The following is a 12,424-nucleotide window of genomic DNA, read 5'->3' on the forward strand; positions in this document are numbered from 1 at the left end:
TTGTATCAGGTTAATTTTCCCGTTATGACCCCACACCTTTGCTCCCTCAAGTCAAATGGGTACAGATTTGAGCATATCTGGTTTAATCATCCATTATCAGATATGGCTAGAACACATCAAATGCTTTCAGGCCTCAATTTCCTCTACCAAAATCACCCAATACCCAGGGATCATCCTGGGGAAGAAAGGTAACCTCTAGTTTATTTTCTCCAATACTAACCATCTTCTCAAACCCCTGAACCTTCCAGCCTAACCTCCAACAATACGTATGAAGAGCTCCTGGACTGCTCAGGAATGGGAAAGGATATTTAAAGATATTTTCCAAAAAAGGGGTAGTCAGTTCCCGATTGTTGTGGGGAATTTTCAGTCAGGGAACACGGTTCCTTGGCCGTGTGGTGGTCCCCCCCAACATTAGCTAGACAAAAAGGTATGTAGGGACAACTCCTTGGTGCCGGTGCTCGGACCCCTGATGCTCGTGAGCCAACCTGGGTCAGTTGAGAACAAAGGTAATAGGCTGAGCTAGTTAATAATGTAAATCTGTGTAAGATAGGGACAGACGTTGATGTGGGTTGTATGTGTATTTTGTGTGTTTAAAATAAAATTGTGAACGCCCATAACCTTGTTATGGGAGGGCAGTTAAGGAGAGATAGATGTCTGTAAGTAGACAATAGTAGACTATCAATATTCATCGGAGTTCACCTCTGATCGTTAACAGGCTATCAATACTTATCAGAGTTTACCTATGGCTGCATTGTAACATGAACTTGACTGTGTACAATCGTTAATATGAAATGGGAAGCAATCTCTGCATATTGTTAGCCTTGGCAATGAATGAAGCTGTCTTACTATAAAAACTGGATACATGCTTGTATTCGTTAGATGTGACTCTGGTGTAGCTCACATCTCTTGTTGCAACGATGAGCCCCTTGGGCTGTACAGCTCACAATGAATGTATGCATTGAATACTAACTGTATTATAATTGTATTGAAGCACCTCAGAGTGCAACATGATGTATGTTGATAACTCCAATACCATTGCACTGTCTGATTGTCTGTAATGATCATATTGAAATGATTGTAACATTCATTGATTGTATTGAGGCACCTCGTGATCCATGTGTAAAAGTTGAATCTGGTTGCACTTTTTGTGTTGGCGATTTTGAAATGTTTCATAATGTTCTTGCAGATATTTTATGAATAAAGTATATATTTTTTTTAAAAAAAGATAATAAAATCAACTGTGTCTTCGCCTCCAGCCGGGGTCTCATGGCTTTCTCTTGTTTTCTCTAGTGCACGCTAATTCGACAGGAAGCCCTCAGCAAATTAATAGACCCCAAGGAGTGTACCTGAGAAATCCCACAACACTGATATAAACTCAGAAATGTTTCAGGACATATTATACAAGGTTCAAGAAAGAAGCTGCAATTCTTTCTTAGATTGTCCTCTTTTCTCCCCCTCCCCTTGAAAGCATTGATTCATACTGGGCTTTTGTTTTAAGTCAGTGATGCAGTGTCGTGCTCTGATGCAGTGTCGTGCTCTGATGCAGCTTAGCATGCACTGCCCCTTGCTATGTTACTAAATTTACTTTTGGTTCCGTGGAATTTGGTCTCACTGGTTTGGGGTAAAATTCCATTATTTGAAGTCAATACTGTTGGGTGTGCAAAGAGTTTAAATACAAAATACACAGCAAAATTATACAAAGGCCACTGGATCTACTGTGACATTGTTCATGCTGAAAATTTCTCGAACCCCATCCCACCGCCAGAAGTCTGCCGTGGTGGGGCTTCTGATTGCCAGCCTGGCTGCACATGGCCCTGGTCCCAAATCCATGGTTTGGAGTCAATAACATAAAAGTGCTGGCACTTACACATTTAAGGCCCCCCTTCAGCTCCGGTCCTGTAAAAGGGCAAGGGGGTTAAAATTGTACCTAACTGCTCCATTGTGAGGAAGGGGACCTGGCTATTTTCGCAGGGAGTTACGTTTTTCCAAAAGTTAAAGTTCCTCAGTTATTGCTTCCGTAACAGCAATATTACCTTTGGGAAAGAGGCAATATGCACCCCCTCCTCCCCACCCCCTTGCCATGGCAATTTAGTCAAATGGCTGTTTCATGCAAATGTATTTGGATTTGGTCACATTAATAGCAGAACTGGCAGGGGGAGGTAGCTCCATCACTTGCAATGGCTTCAGGACAGAAGAGGGATGGGTGCAAGGCATTTCCACCTCCACCAGAACTTTGGGATATAAATACTGGAGGCAGAGACCCAAAAGTGCGTCCTGCCACAAATTCTGGCCCCTCTAGCCCTGCTTGGCTTGTGCCCTTGTTGGCCATCTAAGGTGCAGGAATTTCAGGGCTGCTGTGCAAAGCAGTGGAGTAAAACAGTAAAATGGACGATGCAAAAAGTGAATCAAATTAACTTTGTGTATTTCCCATCCCCCCCGCCCCCAAACATGTATACTATTTGGTTGTTGTAGAATAAAAATAAAAACAAATAGTCTACCTCAAGTTTCTTTTGGTACTTATCACATTCCACCTGGCACTGCTTGAGATTCTTGGTTGTTTCCTCTTGCACCAACTGAGCTCGTTCTGCCTCAAATGTTTTTAGCTTTGTCTGATTCATGAGTTCAGATATGCGGCTGTCTGTGTTGACCTGCATCTGCCTAAACCTAGAAAGTAAGAGAGAGGTAGGAAAATATATGTAGTGTCTCCTTTTGTCAATTTACATGAAGTTATAATAATAGTCTCTCAATAGACTTCCCCCAAGTGGGGATGAGTTATCAAAATGGTAGTAAATAGGACACACAGGCCAGGAGTATCCTAGATCAACTAAGGCTTTTTTCCCCTAAATGAGCTGTCTTAAGTTTGACAGGGGTGGATGCACATAGTGTACATTATCTGACAGGGCAAAAAAAAAGTCTGCAAGGGCTTTTACTCTCAATCTCAATGACCATTAATCAGAAAGTACCTGGCTTGCAGGTTGAACTTGCATAGCACCAAACTAGGTTGAAATCTCAACAGACAATCTGGTTGTTGACAATCATCTATACATGAAAGTTGAACGCTTGGGTGAGGTATTGGAAGGCTAAAGCCTTCAGTGCAAGCATACCCCACGAGGGTCTGTTGGTGCACAGGGAAAGTGAAAAAGTAGGAACGCAAAAAAACCCTCAAGGCTAATAAATGTTAAAATTGTTTAAGTTAATTCACAACATCAAAGTAAATTACAAGAAACTTCACTGTGACATAATTGTATTACAAAGCAGAATATAATAGCAAGTGAGATTTTATAAACTATAGGCATTGTATCTTAGTCAATACCAGATAAGTGATCATTTTTAATAAACTAATAACTTCTCCCCCGCTCCACACACCATTAACAATATGGAGTTGCAGATACCTTCCTTCTAACTACTATATTTGTCCGGAGTTTTGAAAAGGTTAAGAGTACATATGTACAGCATATATAAAGAAAGATCAATTATTTACAATTTCCACTGAAAGATACCACTAACAGTCCAATAATATTTTACATATTATTTCACTTTTTCAATCACTCTTTAACAGTGGCCCTGGTAATATGTTATACATAACATAGTATAAAAACAATACCTGCCAACTCAATAATTGGAAACATTTACAAAACTAATTTATTTTACGCATACTATCAAGGTGACTTTTAACTTGATTTTTGTACCATGGGAGCTATGGTCTTGATGGATTATCTTTTATTTTACACACTATATTAAATTTGGTTATAAAAATAATCCTTGCTACTTTTCAACAATGCCATTCATCTTGCATTCCTAACATAACACATATGAAGAGCTACGCTTTATGAAATGCTGAAGCCATGTTTTATGGATCCGTAATCAAAGGATTTCATGGCAACGAGCACCGACAGCAAGCTATTGCTGGGTCCTCATCTCTAGACATAGTAAAGGAATCTCAAAAATGCTGCTCCTTTTTCCGTCTTGACCTGAACAAAATGCAGTTTGAGTAATTTCCTAAATCATTTTACATCTCAGCTGTATCACAGCATCTGTCATTGTTGGCTCAGAAACTTTGGATTGTATGAATGTGAGCAATCTTTTTTTTGCTTGCTTAAAAACTCTGGGTATGCTCAACAACTGTACCAAGGATTTACAGGCATCCAAAGCATGTATTTACTGCACTACAGCACATCTCTAATACCAGGAGCAAATAGGGCAAGTACTGTAATGTTAAATTTGTAAAGCTCATGAAAAAACAGAAAACTTCAAAGAGCTATGAACAAATGTATGTTGGTGCAAAAACAATTTATTAAAAAAGCATACAATAAATGTGATACAATTATAACGTATCTTTGTTAAACTGTTGACCACACAAACTGCAGTCTGTGCCCAAGTATGTTGTGGTAAATTACTCTCGTCATTAAAATTGCTAACATACGTCAGCTTCTTTTATTAAAGCTATTCTGCAGCAAGCAGTTTGGTCAAATATTTTAAAATAGTGATCTAACACAGCAGTTATAAAACCAGATTCTTTTAGCAACTCCTCCCACGCGCCCACAAGAGATTTAAGGAAACAACTTTTTGAGAACGATAGAAGCTGATGTTTTGTGTGCTGTAGACCTTCAAGGATTGAAATTAAGATTTGATTCGCGAAATCACAACCAAGTATTAAAAAAAGCTCTACGAATTTCACACTGTACAAAGACTAATCCCTATATTTGGATATTCTTAAAGGAATAAGCAATGTCAAATATAGCTTGATGCTTGATCTTAGCACCAGGATAATACATTGCTTGCTGCTCAGTACAGCATGCCTGTTCTTATAGAACTGCATACTTTACATACTGGGGAGGACACAGAGAGGCTGCAAAGAGACATAAACAGGTTAAGTGAGTGGGCAACAAAATGGCAGATGGAGTATAATGTGGGGAAGGATGAAGTTATTCACTTTAGTCTTAAGATCACAAAATCAGAATACTTTTTAAAAGGTGTGAAACTTGTAAATATTGATGTTCAAAGAGACTCAGGTGTGCTCGTACAAGAAATGCAGAAAGGTAGCATGCTGGTACAGCAGGCAATTAGGAAGGCAAATGGCATGTTGATTTTTATTGCTAGGGGATTGGTGTACAGGCATAAAGAAGTCTTGCTACATTTATACAGAGCTTTGGTGAGACCACATCTGGAATACTGGCCGGAATCTTGTGCTCTCACTGGTGGTGATCTTGGAGGCGGGAATGGCATTTACTTAGGTGATTTGGTGGCGTACCGGAACCCCACCTCTGCCGGAATTAAGTTCTGGGTGGGAAGGTAAATAGTTGACCTTCCTGTCCTGCCACCAATTGAGGCCCTTAAGTGGCCAATTAATGACCACTTAAGGGCATCACCCCACTGCCGCTGGTATTGACCAGGCAGCAGTTGATCTTATCGCCATTTGGCGTGCACGACAGGTAAAACTGTGTGGCCAGCTTGTCATCTCCGTGGGTAGGGAGTGGTGGGGGGGGGCGAGAGAGGTGCAGGGATTCCTTTGATCAAAGGTGTTCAAGTGCCTGATCGAGGGACTGGACATCAGGAAGAGAGGGAGGGGGTACTGAGAGCCAACCCCCTACCATTGATGCTGTCCCGTCTGCACCCCTCTTCCCACGAGCACTCCACCACATTACTTATTTGGAGCCTTGGTTGCTCCGCGATTGTGGGACTCTGGTGTCTGTCTTTCCAGCAGCAGCCATGGCCTCCCAAGTGGCACTGCTGAGTGCGAGCTTCTGGTCTCCAATTGGCCGGCAGCTCTTGGTAGGCAAAATTCCGCCACAGGGTCTTGATTCCAAGGGAAGCATCACTGCCAGATTGGTATGTGGCTCAATGGACCTTCCTGAAAAGAGGCAGCACGGATCTCTCGCCAACTCTCCAGCCTCAAGAAGATTCAGTCCACTGCGTGCAGTTGTCGTCTCCATGTTTAATAAAGGATATGCTTGCATTGGAGGTGGCACAGTGAAGGGTCACTAAATTATTTCCTGGGCCGAGGGGGGTTGTCCTATGATGAGAGGGTGAGTAAACTGGGCTTATATACTCTGGAGTTTTAGAAGAGTGAGAGGCAATCTCATTTAGGCATATGAGATTCTAAAGGGGCTTGACAAAATAGACGCTGAGAGATTGTTTCCGCTGGTTGGGAAATCTAAACCGGGGGCACAGTCTCTGGATAAGAGGCCGATCATTTAGGACCGAGATGAGGAAAAATTACTTCACTCAAAGAGTTGTGAATCTTTGGAATTCTCTATCCCAGGGACTGTTTATGCCCTATTGTTGAATACATTTAAGGCTGGGATAGACAGATTTTTGGTGACTCTGGGAATCAAAGGATATGGGGATTGGGCAGGAAAGTGGATATGAAACCCAAGGTCAGACACGATTGAATTGAATGGTGGAGCAGACTTGATGGGCCAAATGGTCTGCTCATGCTCCTATTTGTGTTCTTGTATCTTCTTGTGCATAATCCACTAATTTACTGAGAGTATGCAACTGTAAATCCACTATTATATTTGAAAATTAAACTGTATTAAACTGTTTAGTATCACAAGAGGTTAAAGTGTTTTTCTCAAAATATTTTTGTCTTTTATTATTGTGAAAAGAGCTAAGGTAGTCTGACATTTCAAACTGTGCTCTTAAAATGGAATTTATGATAGATAAATCTTCAAACCACAATGATAGTGTCCACAAATACCAAAACAAGAATGGGAACTGTTATAACCAGGGGCTCTTACTGTATTCATTTGTTCTCTATGAGTCAAAACAATTTTTGCAGAGTGAAAATATTCCATTATCGTTTGGTCTGAAGAAACAAATAATTACTTAATTAAATCATCGGTTTGTTATCAGAAAACAATCCTTCGTGACCCAATGCATGGGTAAAAATATAGCTCTGCAATGCAAACATGAATTACCTCAAATGGAGCAACCATTGCTCAATTTGTATGTGTCAATAGTTCAAACATGTTGACGCTGAACAACTAATATGTTCAACGTAACTAAAATGACATGCATTATGTAGTTCTGATAACATCTCTTAGAAATGTCCCAAAGCACTTCACATACAAATTATTGCGATGTAAGCTAAATTGGCAGCCACTTTGCACAAAGCACAATTCCACTAACAGAATTGATGAATGCCTAATTAATATATTTTGGGTGATGTTGGTTGAAAAATGAATGTTGTCCAAGGCACTGGGGGTCCAACTCTCCATTTTATTTTTGGAACTTTTGCATCAAATCATGCATCAAACTTGAGGAGGCAACCTGCTTCCACACTTCTGCCTGCTAGATACCATGAAGGAATACAAATTGCATGTCCAGTGACTGCTCCTCCAAATTTCTAAGCTTCTTCCCTATCATTTCAGCAGTGTAGCACTTAAGACCAGATGCCTATCAGCCATTCTTCTTGCTCAGTTATATTGATCTCTTTAGTTTATATACAATAGAGCCCTTCATGGTGGGTTTATTTAGTAATATGTGGAAGCGATATTGTTTAAATTAAGTTGTATTTAGCTTTAAAGGAAATTGTTGCAAACACTTTAGTATTCCACGTTATGACACATGAATTGCCTTTGGTGTTCCTCTGGATGCAACTGATTCTTATTTCAGAATCCTTGTCTTGAAGAGAAATGAAGTACTAAATTCAGAGTCTCTTAAACAATTTAACTTCATAAATCAACTAAGCGGTCCAATCACCGTAGCTGCAAAGTACAGGTAAGACAACCTTAATTTTACTAAAGATGGCAGCAACCAAGAATTACTTCGCAGCAACAAGCTACAATGGCTCTCTTGCAAACAAAGGGTAATTGGATAAGAAATTGCCCAACCTGTACAGATCACTCAGTTCACAATCTAACTATCACAACAAAATACTTGAGCAACCAATGCAGGTGTTTTTTTTAAAAAAGCTCTCACAGGATAAGCAGACAATATACGTGTCACATACACATTGGAAAAATGAAGATACTCATGATTCAAATCTGCAATGTTTAGGCATTCTTTGTTACTAAAAGATACTGAAAGGGTGTATTATTTATTAAACAATGCTGCTCACTATGTTTCCCTATTTATGTGAGAACCATAGTCTAAGCATTATGCTATGTAAGTTGCATCCTGTAAGGTTCACTTTCCTCAAGGAATACAAGAAAACTTTTTGTTTTTTATAAATCAAGGATGATTGTTGATTGTTAACGTTTCGAGTCCGTATGACTCTTCAACAGAACTAAGTAAAAATAGAAGAGAGGTAAAATATAAGCTGGTTTAAGGCGGGGTGGGACAAGTAGAGCTGGATAGAGGGCCAGTGATAGGTGGAGATAGCCAAAAGATGTCATAGACAAAAGGAAAAAGAGGTATTGAAGGTGGTGATATTATCTAAGGAATGTGCTAATTAAGGGTAGAAAGCAGGACAAGCAAGGTACAGATAGCCCAAGTGGGGGTGGGGTGAAGGAATCGAAATAGGTTAAAAGGTAGAGATAAAACAATGGATGGAAATAAAAATAATGGAACTAGGTGGGAAAAGAAAAATCTATATAAATTATTGGAAAAAAAGAGGTGGGGGGGGGGATCGGGAAGGGGGCGAAGATGGAGGAGAGAGTTCATGATCTAAAATTGTTGAACTCAATATTCAGTCCGGAAGGCTGTAAAGTGCCTAGTCAGAAGATGAGGTGCTGTTCCTCCAGTTTGCGTTGAGCTTCAGTTTTAGATCAACAATTTTAGATCATGAACTCTCTCCTCCATCTCCACCTCCTTTCAGATCCCTCCCCAGCCCTCTATCCAGCTCTACTTGTTCCACCCCTCCTTAAACCAGCTTATATTTCACCTCTCTTCTATTTTTACTTAGTTCTGTTGAAGAGCCATACGGACTCGAAACGTTAACTGTGTTCCTCTCCGCAGATGCTGCCAGACCTGCTGAGTTTTTCCAGATATTTTTATTTTTGTTTTGGATTTCTAGCATCTGCAGTTTTTTGCTTTTATGATAGTTGATTGGTAGTATTTACAAGACATGCAAAAATCACATCTTTATTACGGGATATTAGAAGGAATATATCAGTTTTAATAATGAAGATGTATAAACAAAGCAATAACCATGGTTTACCTATGTGTGCTTTAGTGAGAAGGTGATGCACAGCTGTATCAATGCATAGTATATACAGGGTAGCAGTCAGCAGACAGGCATAAGAGGAACCCCCAAGTCATGAATGACTATATGAGCCCAAAGATGTTCAGTTGATCCTCAGTACAATTTATTTATGCAAAGCATGTGGAAACAATTTTACTTGAACTTAAGTTATATTTAGCTCTAAGGGGAATTATTACAAGCACTTTAGTACATTACAACCCCTCCAGTCCAGAAATCTATTGTGCGGAGACACCAGTTGTTCTGAATTTTTTTGAGCAGGCCCTCGACATCGTTGGCATCATTTTAGTAAAGTACTTTGGGAACAGAAACAATTTACAGTTTTTGGTTAAATAAAACCATTTTTATTACTGATTTATAATGTTTTACCACTGTTTTCTGTTTTAGATAAATATTTATGCCTATGGTGTTTTCTGGTTCACACTTGTGGTCAGGCATTCTAACATTGTTCTATATTCCAGAAAACTCCGAGATCCAGAAATGGCTTGGTCCCAAGCATTCTGGACTGGAGAGGTTACAATGTATTCCACATTATGACACACAAATTGCTTCTGGTGTTCATCTAGTTGCAACTTATTTCTAACTCAAGAGCTCATCCCTAAGAGGACGAATGACATACTAAATTCAGAGTCATTTAAACAATTGAGTCATGAAGCAAGATATTTAACTCCAAAAAGCAGTATGGGCCAAAGGTAAACCAATCTAAGCTGTCCAATTTCATTGTCAACTGTAAAAGAAACAATACTATTGCTGCCTTTATTCTATACATAAATATGATACTATTGCTAATGAATTGCCTGAATACTGTGGATTGACAGCAATAATAGTTTCAGTCACACTTATATTGTGCCATATAAATTAAATACATAATCACTGCTAAATAATATTATTAGATGGAGAGGTTATTAAAACAAAATAGAACTTACTTTCCTTATTTCATTCAATTACATCAGCCCGATGGATATTTATACTTCAAGTCTGCGCTAGGGAATATAAAAGTCACATTGTGCAAGGATGAAGATAACCAACAGTATTTAAAGTTGGTCAATTCATTTTCACAAAGTAACTGCCCTTTTTATGGCAATGGAAGTAACAACGCTAGATTAATGTTAACAATCTAAGCTGTAAGGGACTCGAGCTGTAGTCATTCTCTGCAACCAATTATTAAGCTTTTAATCTATGTAATTAAAGGTGTCTCAGGCTTAAAGCTCCAGCACCTTTGTGCAACAATTGTGGTGTTCCACCATTTCCCTCGATAAAAAAAAAGCACATTGTCATAGTGCTTCACATACCCTTCCCTGCCACCTCCCCCACCAAGCAATTTCAAGTTTGCTGGCATAATGCCACTGTAATTCATTAAGGAATGGTGCTGGAGGGCTTCAAACATGTGTTACTATTACACATTCCTTGTGAAATCCAACAGTAACAAATATTCCCACCCAAGAGTTCCAAAGCATATAAACCAAGATATTCCTCTGGCACTAAGTGGCAGATTAATTTTAGCAAAGTAGACGGAGAGATAGAAAGAGAGAGAATTGAAAAAATGATGGATAGAAAGACATCTGCTGCTAATGCTTCACCCTTTCACATAGTTTTTTCTTTATTCATTCATGGGATGTGGGCGTCACTGGTTAGGCCAGCATTTATTCCCCATCCTTAATTGCCTCGAGAAGGTGGTGGTGAGCTGCCTTCTTGAACTGCTGCAGTCCATGCTCAGAATGGTGTGTCGCTTGGAGGGGAACTTCCGGGTGGTGGTGTTCCCATCTGTCTGCTGTCCTTATCCTTCTAAGTGGCAGCGGTCATGCATTTGAAAGGTGCTGTCTGAGAAGACTTGGTGAGCTCCTGCAGTGCAATTTGTAAATGGTACATACTGCTGCTACTGTGTGTCTGTGATGGAGAGAGTGAATGTTTGTGGATAGGGTGCCAATCAAGTGGGCTGTTTTGTCCTTGAGTGTTGTTGGATCTGTACTCATCCAGTCAAGTGGAGAGTATTCCATCACACCTGACTTGTGATGTCAAAGTGTGTAACTGAATAGTGCAACTGAATAGCAGAACCATCCTGCACAGTTAACCTCCTAGTAGATGGTGGTTTTGGGGAGTCAGGAGATGAGTTACTCACCACAGGAGCCCTAGCCTCTGATCTGCTCTTGGAGCCACTGTGTTTATATGGCTAGTTCAGTTCAGCTTCTGGTCAATGGTAACCCCCAGGATGTTGATAGTGGGGGATTCAGCAATGCTAATGCCATTGAATGTCAAGGGGCGATGGTTAGATTCTCTCTTGTTGGAGATGGTCATTGCCTGACACTTGTGTGACACAAATGTTACTTGCCACTTGTCAGCTCAAGCCCAGATATTGTCCAGGTTCTGCATTTGGACATTGATTGCTTCAGTATCTGAGTCGTCGTGAGTGGTGCTGAACATTGTGCTATCATCAGTGAACATCCCCACTATCTGACCTTATGATGGAAGAAAGGTCATTGATGAAGCAGCTGAAGATGGTTGGGCCCAGGAGACTACCATGAGGAACTCCTGCAGTGATGTCCAGGAACTGAGATGATTATCTTCGAACAACCACAACCATCTTGCTTTGTGCTAGGTATGACTCCAACCAACAGTGTTTTCCCCGATTCCCACTGACTCCAGTTTTGCTAGGGTTCCTTGATGCCACACTCGGTCAAATGCTGCCTCGATACCAAGGGCAGTCACTCTCACCTCACCTCTGGAGTTCAGCTCTTTTATCCATGTTTGAACCAAGGCTGTAACGAGGTCAGGAGCTGTGTGATCCTGACGGAACCCAAACTGAGTGTCAGTGAGCAGGTTATTGTTAAGCAAGTGTTGCTTGATAGCACTGTTGATTACTCCTTCCATCGGTTTACAGATGATTGAGATTAGACTGATGGGGCAGTAATTGGCCTGGTTGGATTGTTCCTGCTTTTAATGGACGGGACATACTTGGGCACTTTTCCACATTGCCAGGTAGATACCAGTGTTGTAGCTGTACTAGAACAACTTGGCTAAAGGGGCAGCAAGTTCTGGAGCACAAGTCGTCAGTGCTATTGCTGGAATAATACCACGGCCTGTAGCCTTTGTAGTATCCAGTGCCTTCAGCCTCTTCTTGCTATCACATGGAGTGAATCGAATCGGCTGAAGGCTGACATCTGTGATGCTGGGGACCTCTGGAGGAGGTTGAGATGGGTCATCCACTCAGCACTTCTGGCTGAAGTTTGTAGCAAATGCTTCAGCCTTGTCTTTTGCACTCAGGTGCTGGGCTCCTCCATC

The 12,424-nt window shown here is 40.5% G+C and overlaps 1 protein-coding gene across 2 annotated transcripts in view; it reads right to left on the reverse strand.

Annotated features, from left to right (window-relative positions):
- pibf1 (progesterone immunomodulatory binding factor 1) overlaps nucleotides 1-12,424 on the reverse strand; it is a 129,469-nt gene that overhangs the window by 62,674 nt on the left and 54,371 nt on the right. For both annotated transcript variants that reach the window (XM_078545990.1, XM_078545991.1), the window contains one exon: nucleotides 2,499-2,664. In XM_078545990.1, coding sequence (XP_078402116.1) covers nucleotides 2,499-2,664 — 166 coding nt within the window. The remainder of the gene's footprint in view (nucleotides 1-2,498; nucleotides 2,665-12,424) is intronic.

Source organism: Cetorhinus maximus, chromosome 7 (genome assembly GCF_964194155.1).
Source record: "Cetorhinus maximus chromosome 7, sCetMax3.hap1.1, whole genome shotgun sequence".
Taxonomy (NCBI): domain Eukaryota; kingdom Metazoa; phylum Chordata; class Chondrichthyes; order Lamniformes; family Cetorhinidae; genus Cetorhinus; species Cetorhinus maximus.